Source organism: Mercenaria mercenaria, chromosome 17 (assembly GCF_021730395.1).
Source record: "Mercenaria mercenaria strain notata chromosome 17, MADL_Memer_1, whole genome shotgun sequence".
Taxonomy (NCBI): domain Eukaryota; kingdom Metazoa; phylum Mollusca; class Bivalvia; order Venerida; family Veneridae; genus Mercenaria; species Mercenaria mercenaria.
This window is the reverse complement of record NC_069377.1, coordinates 16,336,828-16,363,906: the sequence shown is the minus strand read 5'-3', so window position 1 is coordinate 16,363,906 and position 27,079 is coordinate 16,336,828. Positions and strand designations below refer to the sequence as shown.

Genomic DNA, 27,079 nt, shown 5'->3' with positions numbered 1-27,079 from the left:
AATTTATTTATTTATTTATTTGGGTTTTATGGCACACCAACACAGTATAGGTTATATGGCGCCAAACAGGACTACAAATTTTGGTTCCACATCTCATTTACATCGAAATAAAAACATGAGGTATGGAATCAAAATTTGCATACCTGCTGGAATCACAGAGTTACTGCAAAACCAAGTGTTAAGACCCTATTAGTCGCCTCTTACGATCATGCAAAATTTAAAGAACTTGACTGTTGAAGCCCAAAGGACAGGAAGAACAAAGGGAAGAAATTAAAAAAAAAATCTAAGCCGACAGAAAAAAAGAATTCTAACTCCGCAAAAAAAGCGAGCCATCCGAAACATGCGCTCTGCACGTCGTCTCGATGTGGTGAACATTTGTGACAAGTTTCTTTAAAATCGTTCAAGCAGTTCAAGAGTTCAGAGCGGACACAAAACAAAGTCATATGACCTTTGACTCCTAAGTGTGACCTTGACCTTGAAGGGAGCCATCCGAAACATGCGCTCTGCACGTCGTCTCAATGTGGTGAATATTTGTGCCAAGTTTCTTTGAAATCCTTCAAGGGGTTCAAGAGTAACAGAGCGGACAGACAGATGGACGCAGGCGTCATAACATTATACATCCCTTTGGGCGTATAACAAGTCATACAAAATGTCAATTTAATTGTTTATTTTTTGGGTTAACGCCGTTTTTCAACAGTATTTCAGTCATGTAACGGCGGGCAGTTACCTAACCAGTGTTCCTGGATTCTGTACCAGTACAAACCTGTTTCTCCGCAAGTAACTGCCAACTTCCCCACATGAATCAAGGGGAGACTAATGATTTCAGACACAATGTCGTTTATCAAATAGTCACGGAGAACATACGCCCCGCCCGAGGATCGAACTCGCGACCCCGAGATCCGTAGACCAACGCTCTTACCTACTGAGCTAAGCGGGCGGGCTTACAAAATGTCAAAGCAAGTACTTTTTCAGTAAGCTATTTTTGGGGGTAATAGAAATGATCAGGTTGATAAATTCCTGGAATCTGCAGCCTCTGATTGCGAAGCTTCATCCCAAACAGACCAAAGACCTGCACTAAAATGTGAGCGTTGATTCTGGTCTATTTGGCTCCAGAAAATCCATACCACTAAGAATTCTACCAAACCGTTAACTGAAGTCAGCACAAATTTTCAAACTTCTGCATTTGCTCATCATCAGGACAGAAAAGTTCATATAGTGTTGCTGTTTGCAAAGGATATACCTGGTTAAACAAGAGCACCGCCTTGCGGGTGCTGACGCTCATCTGATTTTTTTGTAAATAGAAATATTGTCCTACCCATGATTTTCTAAGTCTAAAAAGGGCCATCACTCTGCAAAAAGCAGGATAGAGTTATGTTCTTGATGTACATGTCCACTTATGATGGTGAAAACTGTTGCAAGTTTAAAGCAATAGCTTTGATAGTTTATGAGAAAAGTTGACTTAAACATAATATTCAACAAGAAAATGATTTTTTAATCCAAAAGGGGCAATAATTATTGCAAAAAGCATGATGGAGGTTTGTTGCTTGCTGTACAGGGTCAGCTTATGATGTGAACAAGATTGCAAGTTTTAAAGCAATAGCTTTGATAGTTTTAAGAAAAAAGTTGACCTAAACATAAAACTTAACCAGAAATCTGATATTTTCTAAGTCCAAAAGGGGCCATAAATCTGCAAAAAGCAGGATGAGTTATGTTTCTTGCTGTACAGGTCAGCTTATGATGGTGAACAAGTGTTGCAAGTTTTAAAGGAATACTTTGATAGTTTAGGATAAAAGCTGACCTAAACATAAAACTTAACCAAGAAAACTGATTTTCTAAGTCCAAAAGGCAATAATTCTTGCAAAAAGCAAGATGGAGTTTATGTTTTCTTGATGTACAGGGTCTGCTTATGATGTGAACAAGTATTCCAAGTATCAAAGCAAAAGCTTGATAGTTAAGAGAAACGTTGACCTAAACATAAAACTTAACCAGAAATCTGATATTTTCTAAGTACAAAAGGGCCATAAATCTTGCAAAAAAGCAAGATGGAGTTATGTTTCTCTCTATACAGGGTCAGCTTATGATGGTGAACAAGTATTCCAAGTTTCAAAGCAATAGCTTTGATAGTTTAGGAGAAAAGCTGACCTAAACATAAAACTTAACCAGGCAACGCCGACGCAGACGCCGACAACCGCTCAAGTGATGACAATAACTCATCATTTTTTTTCAAAAATTCAGATGAGCTAAAAATTAACAAAAATGGTTTACATTCTAAATGTGGATCCCTGAAAATTTTGCATCCGCTGGACCCCTAAAAATTGAAAAATATTGATAACTGACTTCTCAATGTGACCTTGACTTTTGGGCTAGGGGTCAGTGTGTTATGCGTAACATATCAACTCATTATAGGATACATAAAGTAATATCAAAATCCCTTCAAGGATGACAGAATTATTTATCAGACAGAATAAAAACACTGTTGACCATTGACCTCCAAGTGTGACCTTTATCTTTGAGCCAGGGTTCTGAATGTTGCACAAGACACATCGTCTGATTATGGGAATCATTTGTGCCAAGTATCATAGTAATGCATCAAGTATGGCAGAGTTCTGGACCAGAAACAAAACAGATCTGTTAATACCATGTACTTTGACCTAAAGTGTGAGCTTGACCTTTAAGCTAAGGGTCTGAAGGTTATGCAGGACACATTGTCTTAAAATGGAAAACATTTGTGCCAAGCAATATAAAATTCCTTGATGGGTGGTTGAGTTACAAACCGTACAGGAAATAAGCCCGGTTGATCTATAAATGCAGCTGTATGAGTATAACCTTAACCTTTGAGGTAGGGGTCCTGGCTTTGCGCATGACACAACGTCTCATTATAGGGAACATTTGTGTCAAGTAATAATCAAAATCCCTTGCTGGATGGTAAGTTATGGACCGGACACAAAATTGCAGATGGATGGAATGACAGATGGAAAAGCACAGTCCTATTAAGTTACTGGAATCAACCAGTAGGGGACTAATAAATAAATCAACCAGTAGGGGACTAATAAATACTTACAGTCAACATAGTTGGGATGTTCACGGAGGATATTTTTATATAATCTCTCTGCCTCATCATATTCGTGTGTAGCTTCGTGGAGTCGAGCAAGATTGTACGTAGTTGTCACAGAAATTGCACTGAAATATGTCTCGTCATGCATTGCTTCTGCCCTCGAACGTTCCAAGGATGCAGTGTAGTATTTCTGAAATACATTTTTTACATTTTTGGGTAAAACTTCACTTTTAAATAAATAATACAGCAATACATGTTTGTTTTTTTAAGATTACACAGTTGTCATTTGTTTTCACTAGTATTTCAGTTATATCTGGCAGTCAGCTAATCTAACCAGAGTTTCTTGTTTCCTAACCACAATGAACCTCTATGACAGTAACTGACAACTGCTCTAAATAAATCTGAGGTGGAGGTTGGATGACATGCAATATCTTCAGCCAGTCAACAAACGGGACAGGACATTCACCTCACTTTGGCCTCCTGATAGGGAGACTTTTGTATAAAGCAATTTCCTTTCAACACATGACGGTGGAAGGGACACACTTTTAAACGTAACATTTTCATTCAAATCAATTGAGAGAAAACTTGTAATGACACCTGAACAATGTCTGCAGCATCTTTGCTCTACGCTTTCTCAAGTTCTTGTGTATTGTTCCATTCCAATAATATTTAAAACAACAAAGCAATGTAATGTCTATATCAAATTCCAAACCCTAAATAAAACTGAAATTTCTATACTGTATAAATCAACAGGATTCTGACTTACTTTAGCATCCAACAGATTGCCCAGCCTGAAATGGAGAGCTGCCACATTGTTGAGAATCTCTGGTGGAACATCTTGTTTGACCGTTTCTCTAAGAATACGAGTAGCTGTCCCGTATGCTGACAGAGCTCCCTGTACATCAGACTGCTCTAAGATCTGAGCAAGTTCTATCCAGGCCTCCAAATCATCAGGAAACTGTTCTGTGACTTTCTTCAGATGAGCCTATTAAAGATAAAACATTCAGTAATATATCTAGGTGGCCTGTGTACCCATCAATCAATGAGTGACAGTAATTTATACTTCAAAATTCATATCAATAATCATAAAAAAACATCTAAAGTAAAAAATATCTTCCCAAGATATGCACATCTACTTTCAATGTGACTGTTTCTATCTGACAGGATCCTGCCAATGAATTTTCCCCAGTGCTTGGGCAAAGGTTCAGAGAAGGGATGTTGCATGAGTGAACTGAAAGGGGGGTATCCCCCTTTTGTTTTTTTTACATCTGGATGATATGACCTTAAGTGACTTTGGCGTGATTTAAATGATATATGATGTAATACTTAGTATAGAAAATCATAACTGACACATAATTACACAAACTTAACAAAGCAGATCTCACTTCTACTTTTATAAATTAATAAAATTTTGTGGGGTTTTAAACCAAAAGATGCCAGGAGAAAAGGATTCAAAATCAGCAAACATAACCACTCATATATTATGCCTGTTCACTATGTAACTACATTCTGACAATAAGATTCCTCATGGTACAACACCTTTGCAGTATCCTTCCTTGTTTGATCGGGAGAGTTTGAGTACAGAGATCCTAGAATCTTCATTGCCTCGTAGTTGTTGGACTGGGCTTTTAACACTTTCTCAAAACATTGGGATGCCTGGTAAATAAACAATATCATATATTTACATTCACTTTATATATTTTGTATGGTAAGAAAAAAGCGATTATTTTGTATAAACAACATTGGCGTAACAATATAAAGGATGGCCCTTGCACGTGCTATTTGATGTCAATTACAAAACATGAACAAAATGGTGTCGTTCGAAAAACTAAAATTTAACTGACTTCATTGAAACTAGTTTCTAAAAGAACTAAACAACAAACATAATAACTACTGATAATTCCTCAGGACAGTCCTGCATCTGTACTTACATTTTCATTATCTCCTCTATAGATATACATCTGTCCAAGACCAAAGAATGGTAAAACAAAATTAGGAGATGCAAATTGTGTGGCCTGGTAGTAATACTGAAATGCCTGATCATAGTCCTCCTGTAAATATACAGTGTATGTTTCTATGTGTTTACAATGTCAACAAATATAAAAAGTACATTTCAAAGACATATGTCCTTTTATGCAATAATAAATAATGAACCAGAGATTGCTTTTTCATGAAAAATGTATGTTTCCCATCACTTACCATGCAGTAATTGTAAAATACCATAAAGTAACGACTATTACTCCAAGGAAAATCACTGATCAGTAATAATCTAACAATATACACAAAAAGGCTAGGCAGCAGAAACTCTTGAAATTTTTATCAGTAGTAGCAAAGTTATTACAGAATTTGACAAATCAGGGGTAATGACTCCACTGAAAATCATTTTATTAGAACATGACAGCTACACTTTACACTTATCACTTGTGAGGTTTGGTGAAATTCAGCCTAATGGTACACAGCAAGTAGTGTTAAAATTAGCTAGTGCCTTTTTTGTTCATTAGCTAAATGGAAAAGCTACTAGCTAAACAATAATATTCAATATTTTATAGTTTATGATATGCACAACTAAAATTGGCAATAATGGTTAATGGTAAGTTTGGTGTAAATCCTCCCAGTGGTGTTGGAGATGTTGCATAGACAAACTTTGTGACATACAGACAGACGGACTGCATTAAATCTGTATGTTTACCCTACTCCATGTGGGAGACAATATGCAGTTATTTAACAGTCGAGTACAGTATGAAATATAAATATGGTCTGAATTTATACTTAAAACACACATCATATACCTCTCTATCAGACCTCAAACATGGAACTGTTTGTTCAGATTTTATATTACTACATATAAATCTATTCTAACCTGCACATGAAAAGCTCGAGCTAATTGGTAACAACTCTCGGCACGCATTGCCTCATTCTCTGTGTTATGGAAGGCATGTAAGGCCAAATGCTGCACCTTTTTGTAATCCTGAAAAGTATAACAGTTGCATTTATTCATAGCTAATTAATTTTACATTCTTTATAGAAAATTTTCTCTTTCTTTCTCTAACAATGTTATATCATAGACTGGATCCACCTTCAGCAAACCAGCTGGACCTGCCTTTAGTAAGCCATCTGGATAACTTCCTCACATCATAAGTAAACTTATTTTAAACTATATTTTTTAATTTTGTAATTTGCAAATAAAACGAGTTACGGCACATGCAAGACTTAACAAATGAAATTTCTCATTTAATTAAATGCTGACAGACAGGAGAATATACTACTTCTGTCTAGTAATTTCATGCAAAAACAGTTACTGTGAAATCATTTAAATTTGCTGGCATGAAATTTCGTGCAAATGGCAAAAAAGACAGAGTTTCGTGCAGTCTTTAATTTGATGTATCAACAATATTGTACTATATATACAATATGTTATAACAACACACTTGGATTAAAATGTGCATATATAAAAACCCACAGTTGTTTTCATATTGAAATGTTTTTGCCGATTATAAAAAAGTTATCATATAAGTTATTTATAGTACCAACAAACAGTGCTCCAGCTAGGATTAAAAAAGGGCAGGGTGCTGGCACTGAAAAGGGCACTTCTGGGGTGGTGGTCGGTCCGGGACAGTACTCCCCCGGGAAAAAAATATAACTGGTCCATGCATACAGTGCATTTTAACATACTTTAGGCATGGAATTTGGCATAATTTAGGCATGTTTTTTGGCACACTTTAGGTATGGTCTTTTAATAGGCTATGTCTGTCATCTCTAATGCACCTATTTATTAACTAAAAATTCTGCTGTTTGTAATTTACTTGGCATTGATTTTCAACTTGTAACATTTCTTTGTAATTGCATACTGAATAACAATATCTATGTGTTTAGGCCTATTTTACTTGTTTCAATTTCAGTACACATCTTCTCCATGTAGGCTACTTGATATTTATAAATTTATACCTGTAACATATTATATACAGAAAATAAAGTTTAAACTTCCACTTAAATAAATGAAATCGGGCAAAGTTTTTAACTTACAACAGTCTAAAAGCAAGTTTAGCACTTGTAATAGACATATTCCGGGTATCCAAAATTTTATATCCGGATATGGTTACACTTTTTTCTAAAAGTCGTCGAATGTCCAGTTTAAACAATATTTTTGAAAAAATATTATGATGCAAAGACAGTTTAACAGCATTTCACAGTATCTGACATTAAAGTGTACCCTGTCATTACATCTTAGTAAACTAATTTCAAAGAAATCTTCATGAAAAATCGGCAATTTCACAAAGCAGACGACAACTTACTTTCGATTTCAAAAACTTGTAAAACGATAAAATCAAAATAGTTTCCTATTTAAATTTGATTGTGATCGATTTTTATTAATTACATATAAATGTCTGTTGTCTGGACTTAAGTTTCAGTTGTGTATAAAGGGGTATTTACGACTATATTACCGAAAACGAAAGTACACTTTGACAGGTGGCGCGAAATGATAATGATTTCAGACTGGTTTGCAAACTGTTTTAACACTAAGGTTCAATGATTTTAATGCTAGTGGAGCAGTCTAAAATATCATGGTCTGCCTCGGGCACGATAACAGCAAGTAATTGTTTAATTGTTTGCTAATTATGTCAATGCCCCCCCCCCCCCCCCCCCTGTGTACCACTCGATAAAAAGGGGGCAATACAGCAGTGTATTATTATCACTAAGGCAAAAAAGGGAAGTTTGGATAAAAAAAAATAAATGAATGGTTGTAAAACGGGCAGGGTGCCTGGCGGGGCAACAGGGCGGATCGAATTTCGGAACGGGCAATGCGCCCTGCTGTAAATAGCTAGCTGGAGCACTGAACAAAAGAAAATTAATCTTAAAAAAAAAAAAAAAATCTATATAATGTAAGTCCACAAGAAACTCTTTACCAGGTAGAGATAGGTCAAAATACACCTAAAAATTGGATGTAACATGCATGTTGTACCACAGAAAAGTGGTCTCGATTTTTCTCTACGGCCAATAATAAAAAAGTTACAATAAAATCTATTTACAGTAATAACAAAGGGACGTAATTCTAAAAACAAGGGTGCCTCATGGTGGTGAACATTTGGTCCAAGTTACATCAAAATCCCCCAATGCATGAAGAAGAAATGTTCCAGACAAAGTCATTCTTGAATTTGACCTTTGACCTCTAAATATGACCTTGACCTTAGACCTAGGGACCTGGTTCTTGCGCATGACAATCCGTCTTATGTTGGTGAACATTTGTGCCAAGTTACATCAAAATCCCTCCATGCATGAAGAAGAAATGCTCCAGACAAAGTCATTCTTGTGTCTGACCTTTGGTCTCAAGTGTGACCTTGACATTAGACCCTGGACTTGGGTTTTGCGCATAACATGTTGTCTCATCCAGGAAAATATTTGTGCCAACTGATATTTAAATCCTGTTTTGCATGACAAAGTTATAGACTGGACAGGAAAAAAATCCTACTAACCTTTGATCTCCAAGTGTGACCTTGACCTTTAAGCTAGGGTACTGGGTGTTGCGCATGACATGTCATCTCATCATGGGGAACATTTATGCCAAGCAATAATGTAATCCCTTGATGGATGACAGAGTTCTGGATCGGACAGGAAAAAAAACCTTATTGACCTTTGACCTCCAATTGTGACCTTGACCTTTGAGCTAAGGGTCCGGGATTTGCGCACGACACGTCGTCTCATCATGGGGAACATATGTGCCAAGTAATATTAAAATCCCTTAATGAATGTCAGAGTTATGGACCGGACACGAAACAGACCCTGTTCATGCTATGTTAACATTTGACTGCTAAGTGTGACCTTGACCTTTGAGCTAGGGGTCTGAAAGTTGTGCATGACATATCGTCTTATTATGAGGTACATTTGTGCCAAGTAATAAAATCCCTTCATGGACGGCAGAGTTATGGACCAGAGAAGAAAAAAGCCCTGTTGACCTTTGACCTCCAATTGTGACCTTGACCTTTAAGCTAGGGGTGTAGGTTTTGCGCATGACATGTCGTCTCATCATGGGGAACATTTGTGCCAAGTAATATTACAATCCCTTCACGGATGGGAGAGTTATGAACCAGACAAGAAAAAAGCCCTGTTGACCTTTGACCTCCAATTGTGACCTTGACCTTTGAGCTAGGGGTCCGGGTTTTGCGCATGACACGTCGTCTCATCATGAGGACACTTGTGCCAAGTAATATTAAAATCCCTTCATGGATGGGAGAGTTATGGACCAGAGAAGAAAAAAGCCCTGTTGACCTTTGACCTCCAATTGTGACCTTGACCTTTGAGCTAGGGGTCCGGGTTTTGCGCCACGTCGTCTCATCATGGGGAACATTTGTGCCATGTAATATTAAAATCCCTTCATGGATGACAGTTATGGACCGGACACAAAATTGCGGACGGACGGACGGAAAAGCGCATTCCTATAGTCCCCGAAACTGGTTTTCAACCAGTAGGGGACTAATAAGCTCCTTTCAAGACAACCTTTATTTTAAGTGCAGATAAACCGTGGCATATTGAGAAAGACTGAAATACATGAGTCTTATAACATACATTATTTTGAACAGCAAATAAATTCAGATAACTATGTACTTAATTGTTCAATGATTGTGCGGTCTTAAATTCGTGCATCATTTGTAGCGCAAAATACGCAAAAATTTATCCTACGCAAATAAAAATGATTTCACAGTACTGTAATTTTGTTTCAATATACCTTTTTGTAGAAGAAATGGTTAGCTAGATGATTAAGGACCATAGGATTGGTGGAGTCAATGTTGTATGCTTTTGACAGTAACTGTACACCATTCTTGATAGAGTCCTGTGTTTTAGCATTCAACTCCAGTATGGCCAGTCCAACAAGGGCACCTACACACTGATGGTCTAACTGTAGCGCTCTCTCAAAAGCCATTCTAAAAATCAGTAAACATAAGTAAAAATTCTGAGATCTCTCCCAACAGTTGAAACTAGAGCTATCACTAAAGGTGATGAATGTACCCCCCGCATGCACTGACATAGTACATTGCAATTTGACGCACACAAGACTGCATAATTATGTGGACTGTATGTATATAGACTGTATGTATACAGTATAGTAACAAAAAACAAAGTCCCAAAACTATGCAGAATATTTATCTAAAAGAATGTAACATGCACCATGCACAACTAGGGTTGGTACTGATCACTTGTGTGAAGTTTCATTAAATCGTGTGCAAGGGTTTGGTAGATTAGGCACGCACAAGATTGCATATGCAGACTGTATGTACATAGTATGTTAACAAGAAACAAAGTCCCATAACTCTGCAATTTTTGTCGCTGAAAGAACCTAACATGCCCCATGCACAACTACTGTTGTTACTGATCACTTGTGTGAAGTTTCATTAAATTGTGTCAAGGGGATGAGGAGAGATGGTGCGCACAAGATTGTGTCTATGTATATATTATAGTAACAACAAGAGGACCATGATGGTCCTGAATCGCTCACCTCTTCCCACATGACCCAGTTTTGAGTATGATGTCGTTTTTTCTATTATTTGACATAGTGACCTAGTTTTTGAGCTCATGTGACCCAGTTTTGAACTTGACCTAGATATTATCAAGATAAAAATTCTGACCAATTTTCATGAAGATCCATTGAAAAATATGGTCTCTAGAGAGGTCACAAGGTTTTTCTATTATTTGACCTATTGACCTAGTTTTCGAAGATACGTGACCCTGTTTTGAATTTTACCTAGATATCATCAAGATGAACATTCAGATCAATTTTCATGAAGATCCATTGAAAAATATGGCCTCTACAGAAGTCAAAAGATTTTAATAATTTTAGACCTACTGACCTAGTTTTGGGTCGCAGTTGACCCAGTTTCAATCTTGACCTAGATATCATCAAGATGAACATTCAGACCAACTTTCATACAGATCCCATGAAAAGTATGGCCTCTAGAGAGGTCACAAGGTTTTTTTTAATTATTTGACCTACTGACCTAGTTTTGTAAGGCACGTGACCCAGTTTCAAACTTGACCTAGATATCATCAAGGTGAACATTCTGACCAATTTTTATGGAGATCCATTCACAAGTATGGCCTCTAGAGAGGTCACAAGGTTTTTCTATTTTTAGACCTACTGACCTAGTTTTTGGCGGCACGTGACCCACTTTCAAACTTGACCTAGAGATCATCGAGATGAACATTCAGACCAACTTTCATACAGATCCCATGAAAAATATGGCCTCTAGAGAGGTCACAAGGTTTTTCTATTATTTGACCTACTGACCTAGTTTTTGATGGCACGTGACCCACTTTCAAACTTGACCTAGATATCATCAAGGTGAATATTCTGACCAATTTTCATGAAGATCTCATGAAATTTATGGCCTCTAGAGAGGTCACAAGGTTTTTCTATTTTTAGACCTACTGACCTAGTTTTTGACCGCACGTGACCCAGTTTCGAACTTGACCTAGATATCATCAAGATGAACATTCTGACAAACTTTCATACAGATCCCATGAAAAATATGGCCTTTAGAGAGGTCACAAGGTTTTTCTATTATTTGACCTACTGACCTAGTTTTAGATGGCACGTGACCCAGTTTCAAACTTGACCTAGATATCATCAAGATGAACGTTCTGACCAATTTTCATGAAGATCTCATGAAATATATGGCCTCTAGAGAGGTCACAAGGTTATTTCTATTTTTAGACCTACTGACCTAGTTTTTGAAGGCACGTGACCCAGTTTCGAACTTGACCTAGATATCATCAATATGAACATTCTGACCAATTTTCATGAAGATCTTGTGAAATATATGGCCTCTAGAGAGGTCACAAGGTTTTTCTATTTTTAGACCTACTGACCTAGTTTTTGAAGGCACGTGACCCAGTTTCGAACTTGACCTAGATATCATCAAGATGAACATTTTGACCAACTTTCATAAAGATCCCATGAAAAATGTGACCTCTAGAGTGGTCACAAGCAAAAGTTTACGGACGGACGGACGGACACCGCGCGATCACAAAAGCTCACCTTGTCACTTTGTGACAGGTGAGCTAAAAAAAAAACAAAGTCCCATAACTCTGCAAATTTTTTTTCTGAAATAATCTAACATGCCCCATGCACAACTACTGTTGTTACTGATCACTTGTGTGAAGTTTCATTAAATTTTGTCAAGGGGATGAGGAGAGATGATGCGCACAAGATTGTGTCTATGTATATTGTATAGTAACAAAAAAACAAAGTTCCATAACTCTGCAAATTTTTTTTTTAAAAGAACCTAACATACCCCATGCACAACTACTGTTGGTACTGATCACTTGTGTGAAGTTTCATTAAATTCTGTCAAGGGGATAAGGAGAGATGGTGCGCACAAGATTGCGTCTACGGACAGACAGACAGACAGACAGACAACCTGAAACCAGTATACCCCACCTTACAACTTTGTTGTCGGGGGGTACAATTATTTTCTTAGTTATTTCTAAAAATGCAACAAAATTTGTTAAGTTCCCAGTTGCCTTAATAAAGTGTGTATGCCAATTCTGAGCTGGAAAAGTAAATTTTTGCTGACTAGAAGGCATGAACACATGTAATATTCTGTATGTTAGGAGTTGCTATTCAGTTAAGTATATGTCAATCATTATGAAAACATTAATGTTTGTAGAGGACTAACTTTCCTGGATTTCTCAGCTGCATCAATCCAGGAAATAACAACAAACAAAGAAAATTCCAGTTCATTTTATCCTCAAAAGTATATGGATTCATATGTTAACATAATTTCTGTTTTGACCACAAAAATTCAATGATTTGACAGTATGAAATAAATTCACAACAGAATGTTGAAAATTACTGCAGTTTAGATGTATATACAATGACTGCTCGCTATTCCAAGAATTCCATTTTGTTTTCAGTTGCTTTACTATAATAGTTTTGTAAAACTCTCTTGCATACAGATTTTTTTTCTAAGCTTTATACGAGCATACTGTAATTCTTCACAATCCTGGTAACTGATGCCGTTTTCTTTACAGTACATGTACATGTTCTTAACTTCCGGTGGAAAATGAACCATATCATATTAAGTTATTTTGCATAGAAAGTATCAGTTTACCTGGCTTTGTCAATCTTGTTCAGTTTGATGAAGCAATGTCCCATTCCAAGACGGACAGATGCAGGACAGCTAGGGTTTGTTCTAAGAGCTCTTTTATAGTATGCCAGTGCACCACGGAACTCCTTCTTGTTGAAAGCAATACATGCTTTCCCAAGCAATGACGGGATATTGTTGGTTGCCTAAACAAAATTTTTATGACAATATAGATGATATGTCAGTTTACTTTTAAAATGTTTATTTTATATAGACTACACAGAAATTGCTCAAAGCTAAACTAACTTCCATCAGTGCTTCTTGGAAGTAGGACAATATTTCTGCCAGAATATCATCCTGTGATAATGGCAGTCATATTTAATTCCCCGCTGTTTCTATAAAATAACATTCCAAGTAGAGTCCAGTATTTATTACATCTGATGCACCTGAAGTTAAGTCCAATATTTAAAAGAATTTTTGAACAAGAAACATTTCATTTAATACTTTATTTATTTTGTTGGGTTTAATATTGCACCAACACAATTATAAGTCATATGGCGACTTTCCAGCTTTGATGGTGGAGGAAGACCCCAGGTGCCCCTCCATGCATTATTTCATCACGAGCAGGCACCTGGGTAGAACGAAGGACCTTCTGTAAGCCAGCTATGGCTTCCTCACATGAAGAATTCAGCGCCCCAAGTGAGGCTCAAACCAACATCGATAAGGGGCAAGTGATTTGAAGTCAGTGACCTTAACCACTCGGCCACGGAGGCCCCCTTCGTATAATACAAAAATGATTATGTTTACTATACCTGGCCTAATACGAAGTTAAACTGTGCATCTGCCTGGTCCATTTTATCTCCTTCAAGCAAACAGAAGTAGGCACGCCCAAGTAAATGATTCTGAAACCAACAATTTTTTTTTAACCAAGCCGAGTAGATTTCATTACAAATTGAAACACTGTGACCTTGTTTACATAAATAATTTCACATATATTAAAAACAGGCGAGTGTTAGCTTTAGCAACATCATCAAATACAATCTTTAAGGTTGGCAGATTTTCAAAGATAAAGCTGCATAAATTTGACTTTCCTGCAACGATTTTTCCAACATTTTGCACGAAGACAGTAATACTTGTTGTAAATATTTTCAGTATTTGGGAAAACATTACTTATACTGTTGTCTAGACCAATTTCAATCAATTTTTGAATACCTGTAACATTATCAAGCATTCATTCATACCTGGTCGTACATGATTATTTTATCTGCTGTTGTGTATAACAAAGTGGCCTGAGTGAATAGCTCCCTTTTCCTGTCTTTATTCTTCTCTCTGTGTGCTTTCTGCACATAGTATGCTGCTAGAGTATCTAAAGCCTTCATTTGATCTTTCTCACTGTTAGTGTAGTCCAGACCAGCATCTGTTCTTGAAGCATCAAGGATTTTCACAAAGTCCTCAACAAGACTCTGCTTGTAGTATTCCAGCTACAAACACACATAATGCCTCTATATCTTTAACTAAACACAAACTTCATCTTCATTTTACTCCTGATATATATGTCAACAGAAAATACATAATTCTTACATGTCTTTTTTTTTTATTTATTTAAGACATCTTTTAGTATATATTACAATAACACTATTCCTTTATTTCAGATTTTGTTGCAAGTTTTAGAACATCAAAGACATTATTCAATAGTACAAGTGCTTTGGTCTGCCATTTATACATACCATACACTTATAGCAGGCACGATGTAACACTGAAGTTCTATAGGAGAGATCGTGTTTGAATACAAATCTGTTGTTATCTATTTTTAGAACTGATAAGACATTGATCGTGTGGGCAGACGCGGAATGTCCATGTTTTTTGTAAAAAGTGATGTTTTTCTAACGGCCTAAACTTCCTTAAAATACAAATTATATCAACAATTTTTTTGATCAATAGAAAGCTTATAAAACAAGCAATTTATTAATTACTATCAATTATTTCGAAATAAAATGGGTTAATTATGAATTCTTAACTTAGAATGTTTTTCTGAAAGTATGAATATCACTATGCCGCTATTAAAATTATAATGTCATTTAAAAACGGTTATTCATTTAAAAAAGATATTTGAATACAAAAAATATGAAAATAACTTTTTAAATTTTGAAAATCCATAAATGAGAGAAAAAGTAACATTGTTTTGCCCACCACCAGATAAACAGATGTTAACTTAATGTGTGATGTCAAGGCAATCTTTCCTATTAGTGTAAATACACATTTGTAAACCTATAACTAGAGCCTTCTTATGACGGTTTGCCTGACTATTTGAAGCCTTCAAAATTTTGATTTACGAAGTGTTAATTATTTTTACACAAAACTGTTTCTGTCTTGATTTCCTACACCCAACAATGACATTGTATGCATCCATAAAGAGACATCAGCGCATGTGCCAAGGTTAACTGTTTTATCTTTATAATTGCTTACATATTAAGAGTCAAGAACAACAATTAGTGGTTTTGTGGTACTGTGAAATCATTAATATTTGTGGGGGATTCATTTTCGTGGATTGTGTGGTTCAGCTCAACCACGAAATTAAGTCCCAACAAACAAATTATGCCCACGATAATATAAATTGTCACCAAAAATGACACCATAGCCATCCCATCTGGTCTGAGGTTGTGTGCATATGCAAAAATATGGTAAATGTCATATTTGTAGTAATGGGAAACAATAAGTGTTTAAAAACCTTGAATATATACTTTTGGTAGTATTGTTTGTATGTGCACTGCAGGTTATGGATATCTAAAACATGTTTACTGTATGTAAGAATTACATCAATACATGTGCCTTCGGTCTCGGCCAGGTTTATACAGATGTTAATACACAAGAAACGTGTATTATCCCTATATAATGGTTGAGTATTTTATTATTCAGCTATTTATATACTATATACTTACAGCTAGAGTGTACCAGATATGGAGCGGTGCCACTTCCTGTCTCAGAATACTGAGAACTTCTTCCCCCTCAGGAAGCTGGTCTAGATCAAGCTCTATGACCTGTAAAACAGAAGATCACCTTATATATTCGTTGCATTTCAATTATTTTGGTAAGACTTCAAAATTACACTACTATCCTGTCATACCTTGTGTCAGATGATAAAATCTGGCTGTTTACATTAAAATACAATCTGTAAACTTCTGCTAGAGGAAATAATTCCTTACAGCTACAAATATAAGGATATGGACCAATAACGTATGTTACAACTGACATGTTATCAGACTTAACAAGAGTGCAAGAATGTCACAATATACGCCCGTCACAGCAAATTTCTTTACTCTAGCACCTGTATTTGCAAATGGAATTTTAACTTTGTGGTTGTTTAGTAATAATTAAGTGTTTTGTTTTTGTAAGTCCACAAAAAAACTCCGTACCAGGTAGAGATACCTTAAAATACACCTAAAATTGGAAAGTAACATCTATGTTGTACCACAGAAAAGTGGTCTTGGTTTTTCCCTACGGTCAATTATAAAAAAGTTACAATATAAGTTATTTATAGTAACAACTAAGGGAAGTTAATCTTAAAAAAAAAAAAAAAAAAAACATCAAAAAAAAATTTGTAAGTCCTCACAAAAATCTTTACCAGGTAGAGACTGGTCAAAATACACCACAAAATTGGATGTAGCATGCATATTGTACTACAGAAAAGTGGTCTCGATTTTTCCCTATGACTAGTAATGAAAAAGTTACAATATAAGCTATTTATAGTAACAACAAAGGGAAGTAATTCGAAAGAAGGGAACTGCGCATGACACTTCGTCTCATGATGGTGTATAATTGTGTCAAGTTACATCAAAATCCCTCCATGCATGAAGAAGAAATGCTTCGGACAAAGTCATTCTTGTATCTGACCTTTGGCCTCTAAGTGTGACCTTGACCTTAGACCTAGGTACCTGGTTCTTGCGCATGACACTACGTCTCGTGGTGGTGAACATTTGTGCCAAGTTATATCAAAATCCCTCTATGCATGAAGAAGACATGCTCTGGACAAGGTTTTCATTCTTGTATCCTTTGACCTCTAAGTGTGACCTTGACCTTAGACCTAGAGACCTGGTTCTTGCGCATGACACTCAGCCTCATGGTGGTGAACATTTGTGCCAAGTTATATCAAAATCCCTCTATGCATGAAGAAGAAATGCTCCGGACAAAGTTTTCATTCTTGTATCCTTTGACCTCTAAGTGTGACCTTAACCTTAGACCTAGGGACCTGGTTCTTGCGCATGACACTCCTTCTCATGATGATGAACAATTGTGCCAACTTTCATCAAAATCCCTCTATGCATGAAGAAGATATGCTCCGGACAAAGTCATTCTTGAATATGACCTTTGACCTCTAAGTGTGACCTTGACCTTAGACCTAGGGACCTGGTTCTTGCGCATGACACTCCGTCTCATGATGGTGAACAACTGTGCCAAGTTTCATCAAAATCCCTTCATGCATGTAGAAGATATGCTCCGGACAAGGTCTGTGGACGCCGCCCGCCCGCCCGCCCGCCAACCCGCCCGCCCGCCAGGGGCGTTCCCATAATACGTCCCGTTTTTCAAACGGGCGTATAAAAAGCAGTTTGTACACGATTCGCCAACCTGTAAGGGATTTTACTTTCTGCCTCACATCTGTCTTGATGTTGATATTAAAAGTCTAGAGGTCCGGTAATCAATATACATGTACTATTATGAACTGTATTACCAGTATAAGGTAATCGCTAGTAAAAGTTATGATTAGTTGTCATAAATTTGCCGTCAGTATGTTTTTTGTAAACATTTCATTCATAATTAGCCAGGCATATCTATTGAATATGAAATTTTTACAGTCACCATTATTTATTTACTCGAGCAGTAAAACGAATTCAACAATTCATGAGACAAGCCAGGTCTTAAATACTAAACAAAATATTATTCTGTTTATTATTTTAATTAATCTGTCCCGAGAAAAACAAGAATTTCATAAAAGCTTCTGATTATGGCACACAAATTACTATTTATTATATATATCGAACTTGAGATCGTTTTTTACCAGGAATTGAAGAATTATAAATGTTTCTGTCATTAAGGATATATATTTTAATATGAAACGCTTTGCAAACTGGAGTTGTCTTCTATATTTAAGTTGAAAGTTTAACCATAGTAAGGAACATGTATATATATATGATGTAAAGCGTTTTCAATCACTCCTCGTGTAAATTTTCGTTTTGGAAATTTTACCCGACACACCTGTAATATTTATCTATAGCATATATATGTGCAGAGCCTCCCCTGGGTCTCAGAAAATTGTAGCCACTTTCTGAAAGAAATTGTCAAATTGAAGCTAAATTCCTGAAATTTGGCCACATTTTACTAAAATTTTTGTAGCCAGTTCTTTGAATTTGTAGCATTTGGCTACATTGGCGAATGACAGGGGAGGTCCTGATATGCGGAATTGTTCAGAAGTAGAAAATACCTTCTATAAAGGTCATCTTGTTCAGTAATATGTTTTTTGTCTTTCAACACATGTACTTTGACTGACCACATTCTATTTTGTAGAAGGTATCAAACATCTTTTTCTCTAAATTTGTTTTTGTTGTGTGTCTATCATATTTATCTGGGTACTCCCGGAAAGGAAAAATAGTCAACTTATATATTTTTTGAAAAATTGCAGTTTTTTTTGTCATTTTGACAGCCCTACTTTCACTTTGCAATTTTTGCATTTTATTGAAACGTACCCCACCTAGTTCAATAACATTAAACTTGCACAGGGCGTCTTTTAATATTTGGACGTTCAACATGTCCCTGTGTCAAGTTTAATCGAATGTCAGCCATTTGCATAGCACAGATTACAACTTTATTTTATTGAAGTGTAATGTAGGAAAACTCTCAAATACGTGAAACATTGGTTTACCGTAACTAAAACTGCACCACCAATCACTTCCCCGACGCATTTCACAGAAACTTCTAGCATAATTTATTGAAATATCACGAACAATACAACACCGAATAAATATATAGAATCAATTATACATGCTTAGACGAAAACAAATACGTTTAGCCTACGACACATGTAAAAAATCTGCGGCCATTATTTAACGCATGGATACCGCCGAACGCACGTGTACTAGCCTTTTAAACTGCTTTGATAGGACTTTACAACTAATTTAAGTAACTTTTAATAAAATTACAGCCAGTAAATGCTGATTACACCCATCGATTATAAACATATGCATACTACATAGACTATAGGTTAGTAACGGGCCGCATTTTTTTTCAAATCCGACCGTGATAATATTTTTTCGTCTAAAATTAATCTTTATAATAAAGAAGATTTGACAGTTGGTGTTGTGTTGTGAAAGTGAATGGATGTAAATTTCATTTTCAAAGTGCGGACTGATCTTCAATATCTTCAGTAAGACATATGTTCAATGGATGTATAAATTAGGTTTCTTTGTCCGTTGTTGGTATTTAGCTATCGCTTTCAAGTCACTTCTACTGTGAACTTGTAAAACCTTCCGCAAGAACTTTTGCGGAAAGCTCTACCGGGAAATTTATACTTTCGATAAAACGTCGGACTATATGAAATGTCAAAATCGTAAAATATTGAAGTCCGACGTTTATTTATAGAACTAGTACCCCACCCACTTATTTTCCACAAACTTTTAAGATTTACTTGACCACACAAATAGAAGAATAATGTCAACAAAACTGAAAGAAATACATAGATAAAAAGCTGTTTTTATTTCCGTCATAATTATTTTTCCCATAAACTGACTCTGTTAATGTAAATTTTTACCTCGTCTGTGTCCCGAAGCGGAATCTCAATCGCCGCCATGCTTGATATTAATTTCCGCCGCCTATTGGTTTCCGAATCAGCACTACATTACACGGAAAGAACGGGGAACCAAATTTGTTGGTAAACTTACATTCGGTTTCTTCTGACTTTATCATATGCGAAGATGAGAAAATACCGTAGCTGAAAGTAGCACATTAAAAGATAGTGTCAATTATCAACATAAGTGAATAACCGCTCTGTGAACTGCAAAAATGCATAATTTACTATATACAGCAATAGCATTCGTCAACGTTTTAACTTGTCAGGCGAGAAAAAATGTTTTTGAAATGAATATAGAGAGGGCTGTCTTGTCCAATGGTGAGCATTTTCCATCCTGTTTTCAATGGGCTATACCAAAAAATATCCACCCATTCCCTGCAGAAGCAGTTTTTTTCTAAGAAAATTACCCCCTGTACCGGAGTCATTTAACCCCCTTCTCAACCTTCCAAATCCCCGGTCTATACAGTATTTGATTCATAGACCTCGCACAACACTGATTTCTGCATAGCTCAAAATCCCCCTCCCCAGGCTTAGAAACTGCTTCCACACTACACAAACAAACAGCATAATAAAACATCGAAAGGTCAATAACATCTCCTATTCCTGTATAAAATTCAACACCAGCTTGTTTATGCTGACCATGGTCACCTCATACCCACTAGAAATTGGAACTTCCTCTAGTCAAAATGATTCGACGGTCAGATTGTTTAATATTTGTGACTGGCAATCTTACAGTAAACATTTCAAAGGACCAAAATAATGGAGGATAAATAACAGTACACCGTCATGTAAAGTTATTGGTTTTATTGCTTGCGCATATTGCTGTGTAAACATTTATACATAATTATATGGGTTTAAATCACCAGAAAATCAGTAATTTAGAAAATATTTGATAATTTTTATATAAATCAATGAGGAATTGAATCCCCCTTTGATACATATAAGTTTCATTTGAATTTATGTCATATTCGCAACAGAATCAGCATTTAAACCCAAATTGGCAGCGATGACAATTTCATCGGAAATTTCCTCTACTTTTTTTGTCTTTTGAGTGTTTGACGCGAGTTGAGATATTGCACAATAGAAAAATAAGTCAATATTTCAAAGGATTGCGTCAAATTTGTTGGACTAGAACTTCCTCATACCAAAGTCTCAAACTCAGAATCACCTGCACTCCTTCTTCCCTAGAACTATACATTACTGGAACAGTCTCCTTGGTCATTCCTTAGCTGAACTTACTGTCTTTATTGTTAATCGTTGCCCTCTATTTTTATCTTTATCTTTTGATGCCTGGCACCTAACCTTTATAGATTAAGTAATGTTTCCCTGACAAGTGCCTTCCAGTCATAATCTTAATTGATTGTTCGGGAGTACCAACTGAAACTAGACCTAATGAATTTTTCCCCTGTACAAAAAAAACAACACCAAAACAACTGCTTCCACATGGGGTTGGATATTTTCTGGAATAGCCCAGTTCAGCCTAATTTCATAGGCACAAAGACTAGTTTGTAACATTCATGTCTAAAAAGCTACTGAAACAATGGACAGCCCTACACAAATTAGCTGGTATTTTCATATAGGGACATCAAAAAAGTTTTGATAGGCAACAGGCTGATTTCTACAGCCAGTACAGAGTTGCATTTTTATTCATGGATGTGCCCAGTTAAAACTTGCTTGGAACAAAAAATTGACAATTTAAAGCAAAATTGCTTACAGTTTCTGGATATACCTTGTGTACCAATTGCCGCAGTATCCCTATTACAGAAAATGGCCCATTTTGACACTTCCAATGAAAATTACTTTACCTTTTTTTTCATTAATTATACTCAATATGCTTAGTTTTTTAGAGAAGCTATGTTATTACACTTGGAGATCTTTCTTATTATTTTACTCAAAGCAGCAAGTCACATACTGGTTATTCTATGCAATTTTCTGAACCAGTTTTCAATTTAGTTGCTTATTTTTGCTATATGTCTTATTCAAATTTGGGTAATTGGGTTAAACCAAATGTGAAATAGAAATGCTTTCATTGTCAGATTGAAAGTTGAAATTTATGCAATAGGTATATGCCAGAAAGTGCTAAGTTTCTCTCTCCAATTCTCTGTGGGACAAAAATGGACTTTAATCAGCTGTTTTAGACAAAAGTCTAAAGCTCAAATATAAATATATTAAACAGAGTTGAACCTATTCTTTCATTAAATGTTTTTATGCCCCTAAAGGTGGGCATATTAAAATGGCACTGTCCTTCCTTCTGTGTGTGCGTCCATGTGTCCGTCCGTGTAAAGTCTTGTCCAGGCTGTAACTCTGCCATCCATAAAGGGACTTCGAAATAACTTGGCATAAATGTTCACCATAATGAGACGATGGGTCATGCGCAATACCCAGACCCCTATATAATATTACATAAATGTTTCCTTGGTGACCCTTAACGAATATTGTAGAAATTATTCTGTTTCAACAAAAAGCATTGCCACCAGGGTGGTCACTTTACCCCTTATTTTTTTAGTGGAAACGTTTAAAATCTTAATGTTTGATATTGTAATATTACATCATTTCCCCAATGTCTTACCCCATCTCAACCCCACAATCCGTCATGGCCCTCTTGTACTTTATTTCAGAGATGTCTACAGATACCTACATAGCTGAAGAAAGGGATTTTTCTTTTGCCTCATATTACCAAGACCACATGGTTTTACAAGGCTCGCCACAGAAGGCCATTGTCTGGGGCTATGCTCCCAACAGTCATGTAAACAGAGTTGTTGAACTACATGTTACTCCAGGACATAAAAAATATACTGCTTTAATTGGAAGAGATCTTACATGGAGAATGGAGATAGGTAACTAACTAGTATTTTATACTTCATAATACTGTAAGTGTACTTATATTAGCACAGCTAAATTTTAGCATAAATGCCTTGAATTGAGTAGTTTCGACTTATTAGCGCTTACTTGTATTAGCGCAGTATCACCAGCGCTAAAATAGCCAGTTGGTGGCTGAATGGTGTTCGTAATGCAATCGACCAGGCACGCACATAAAAATGCATAGGTCTACAGTATGACATAAAATATACATTCGTTTAGATTAGTGTTAATCTGTATACTGTAAATTTGTACATGTACACAGTGCAGAATGGTGATAATTGTTTGTTTTCAAATTTGCACTTGGTTTTCAAAGCAGTATAATGTTATGGTGACACTTGTTATTAGCGCGACCGGACAAACTGGCGATCTGCTCCAAAGGTGTTCTATACCATGTTTATGGACAGTGGCGAAGAAAAAAAAAAGCAGCTTAATTTACAAAAATAGATGACTTTTGTACTAATATTCAAACAGGTTAAATTATTCTATTAAAAAAATTCTGCAGAATAATAGTAGGAAAGCAGTTATTGTCATATTTACATGATTAGTATATATTTCTCTGTGTGCTGTTGCATTGTGATTACGGTATTTTCAATACTATAAATATCACATTTTTAAGCCTTTCATTTCAGTCTAATATTAGCGCTAGACATGAATTAGCACATGCCCGATCCCGCTAATAGCGCGAAAATTAGTACTCCGCTAATATTAATACACTTACAGTACTATTAAGTAAAGGTGAGATTCATTGATTCTACTTCAAACTTACTAATTTTATAATAATATAACTAACTTAGTAATACTTAAGTTTGTCCATGACGAAAGTTTAAAGCTAATAAAGAGTTCTAGCAAGTTTTCTTACTGGAAAAAAACCAGGCCTTTTGTCTTTGATCATACAAAGTGATGCACTAAGTTCAACCAGAGACAGGAACACTGATATATAGTCCATTGTTACCAAATGTTGGCGGTTCTATTCATAAATATTGAGACCTTTTAAAGCTATCAAAAAAACAAAGGCGTTAATTTTGTTCATAGTACATACAAACCTACTAACGTAATGGCATATAATCACCCCAAGAATTTGTATGACTATTTGATAAGCTCAGAGTTTAAGTCAAACAGTACAAACATTTGCACATCAGAAATCTGTAAAAGAAACCGTTGTTCACATTGTGCTCGTATCAGTACTGGAACATCATTTACCAGTCATCATGTTACAAAGGAGACATTCAATTTATGTCACAACATGAACAGTCAGAATAAAAACATTGTATACAAAATAACATGCAAAAAATGCAACATGCAGTATGTTGGACAAACTATGCAACCTGTTTCCAAATGTACGAACAAACATGTACGAAATGTTTGATATATGTAATTTTATTGACCCTGCATTCTCTTTCAGTGTTGCTACTCACTGCAGTTTAAATATTCATAGTATGAATGCCTTCTCATATGTGCCGATTGATGTGAATTATCCTGATGAAGGCGTTAGCCGAAACGTTGATGCCATAAACTACTATAGAAGAAACTTACATACATGTTGTTGTTTAAATACCTACAGAAGTTTTTTTATACAAATTGCTCTCTCCAGAGTCAATGCAGATATTGAATGAAAATTTTATACAAGTTATTGAGGTTGATAAAACTTAGTGAAACATCAAGTCCCATAACTCTTACTTTGAATTTTAACAATATACCTATTATTATATGTATGAGTTTTGTATTTCAGGGCCTGTTAAGGCAGGAGGACCATATGATATCAAAGCTCATCTGTTAAATAACAGTATACAGCTTAGTGATGTATTGTTTGGTGATGTGTGGATCTGCTCTGGACAGTCAAACATGCATTTTCCTTTGACACAGGTGTGTTATGTACATTGTTTTCAGAGTTTTTTCTCTGTGTGCTGAATGCAATTCAAGTGTTTTCCCTCAGACAGCCAGGCGAGAGAAATCACATAGTTTGCCAGTGATGGTATTGAATGTTGGACTTTTCATCAGTTTCCTAGGAAAGATTCTTTATATAAATCTCAGTCTCTGTTTTGAGAATTGACCCAAGGTTGATCTATAACTGCTGGTAACTCTCTATTTGTAACACTTCAATCATGTCTATCCAACTGTTTTAATGCCAGCCAGTTTAAACCAACTATATAACCAATACATTTTGTAATTATTAGTGTATGTCAGTAGTTAACCATGGTAGGTTAAAAATTCTTGGTTTTTATAAATCTTTTAAGACCAATACCATGGACAGCAGTCACAGCATAAAAAAAGCTTTTATGACTTTAAATATAGTAGACGCAACTTGACCCCGATGGTTGACCTTTGCATTACAATACACAATGAGGCACAACCTATTATCGAAAAGGAGTGTACGTAAAACACGAACTGCACGAGAAAAAGGAAATATAAATTTGTGTAAATATAAATCAGTGTATTGGAAATATTTAAGTGATCAAATATAAGTATATATACTTTGATACTGCACTGTGTACAAGCTAATTCCATATAAATATACACGGCTACCCTAAGCACCCTTGATTTCTACAATGAAATAATCGATATGAATAATCAGCCTAAGGTCAACCATCGCGGTCAAGTTGCGACTACTATATGATGTGCCAATGTAAATGCTGACATGGCACTAGCAATATATAAAATCTAATAGTATGATGAAGTATTATAAATGTTAAAATCTACATTAGAGCATGACCTTATGTCCAGCTTTAACACTGTGGATGAGTGTTGGCATGTATATTTATTGAATTGCAGATTTTCAATAGTACAGAAGAGGTTAAGGACACTGTCAACTTTCAAAACATTCGATTATTTGTGACAAATTATGCAGTATCTGACACACCCAGTACTGATTTGGGAAAACATGGAATCTTATTACCTTGGTCAAAACCTTCACCAGGTTAAACTTTTTTTTATTACTTATTTGTAATGAAGGAGAATCCAATGGAGTCACTTATCTTAATCTTTTGTCCTGGGATGGACATTAGAACATGAGTTATTGTTTCTAAACTGTCTTAAAAATGTCAAATCAAGAAAAAAACTTGCCTGAGTGAGGATTCGAACCTTGGCTGCCACGGCAATGATTTTCCTGCGTTCTTGACTAATACACTACAGAGGAATATGTACTTACAGTCGTTAAATCTAAAGCTTTACAGATAAGGCAGTTTGTATCCAGTATCCCATTACAAACACTGGTAAATCTTGAATGAAAAAATAAAGAAAAGCAACTTTTCATGTCTCCCAATACCCCCCTTCCCCCCCCCCCCCCCCCCCCCCCCCCCCCCCCCACCACTGTGGGGAGACATCGTTTTTGCCCTGTCCATCCATCCGTCTGTCCGCCTGTCACACTTCATCATTTCCGATCAATAACTGGAGAACCATTTGACCTAGAACCTTCAAACTTCATATGTTGGCAGGGCTTATGGAGTAGACGACCACTGCTATTTTTGGGTTCACTGCATCAAAGGTCACGGTCACAGGGGTCTGAACATGGAGAACCATTTCTGATCAATAACTTGAGAACCACTTGACCCAGAATGTTAAAACTTCATACGATGATTGGTTATGCAGAATAGATGGCCCCTATTGATTTTGGGGTCAGTCTGTTAAAGGGCCTGAACATGGAAAACCGTTTCTGATCAATAACTTTAGAACCACTTGACCCTGAAAGTTGAAACTTCATAGGATGATTGGACATGCAGAGTAGATAACCCGTACTGATATTGAGGTCGCTCTATTAAAAGTCAAGATCAAAGTGGCCTGAACATAGAAAACCATTTCCAGTCAGTAACTTGAGAATCACTTGACCCAGAATGTTGAAACTTCATATGTTGATTGGTTATGCAGGGTAGATGATCTCTATTGATTTTTGGGTCAATCTGTTAAAGGTCAATGTCACAGGGGCCTGAACATGGAAAACCATTTCCGATCAATAACTTGAGAACCACTTGACCCAGAATTTATTTAAACTAAATAGTATGATTGGACATGTAAAGAAGATGACCCCCATTGATTTTGGGGTCACTCTATTAAAGGTCAAGGTTGCAGCAGACAGAACATGGAAATCCATTTTCAGTCAATTACTTGAGAACCATTTGACTTAGAACCTTCAAACTCCATAGGGTGATAGGACTGACAGAGTAAATGACCCCTGTTGTTTTTGGGGTAACTCCATCAAAGGTCAAGGTCACTGGGGCAATTTGTCCGCCACACTTCATTTTTGATCAATAACTG

At 36.1% G+C, this 27,079-nt stretch overlaps 2 protein-coding genes across 2 annotated transcripts in view; one reads left to right on the top strand and one right to left on the bottom strand.

Moving 5' to 3' along the window:
- The window catches only part of LOC128550328 (RNA polymerase-associated protein CTR9 homolog), a 50,165-nt gene extending 30,095 nt beyond the window's left edge, over positions 1–20,070 (bottom strand). The window contains exons 1-11 of the mRNA XM_053529175.1: positions 19,931–20,070; positions 16,071–16,169; positions 14,373–14,612; positions 13,944–14,033; positions 13,159–13,337; positions 9,777–9,972; positions 5,916–6,023; positions 4,987–5,106; positions 4,595–4,711; positions 3,822–4,040; positions 3,062–3,245 (exon numbers count right to left, since the gene is read on the bottom strand). Of these exons, the coding sequence (XP_053385150.1) occupies positions 3,062–3,245; positions 3,822–4,040; positions 4,595–4,711; positions 4,987–5,106; positions 5,916–6,023; positions 9,777–9,972; positions 13,159–13,337; positions 13,944–14,033; positions 14,373–14,612; positions 16,071–16,169; positions 19,931–19,969 (1,591 nt within the window). The 5' untranslated portion in view covers positions 19,970–20,070. The remainder of the gene's footprint in view (positions 1–3,061; positions 3,246–3,821; positions 4,041–4,594; positions 4,712–4,986; positions 5,107–5,915; positions 6,024–9,776; positions 9,973–13,158; positions 13,338–13,943; positions 14,034–14,372; positions 14,613–16,070; positions 16,170–19,930) is intronic.
- Positions 20,071–22,596: 2,526 nt separating this feature from the next.
- Positions 22,597–27,079, top strand: part of LOC128550329 (uncharacterized) — a 73,834-nt gene continuing 69,351 nt past the window's right edge. The window contains exons 1-3 of the mRNA XM_053529176.1: positions 22,597–22,806; positions 24,561–24,694; positions 25,601–25,745. Coding sequence (XP_053385151.1) covers positions 22,656–22,806; positions 24,561–24,694; positions 25,601–25,745 — 430 coding nt within the window. The 5' untranslated portion in view covers positions 22,597–22,655. The remainder of the gene's footprint in view (positions 22,807–24,560; positions 24,695–25,600; positions 25,746–27,079) is intronic.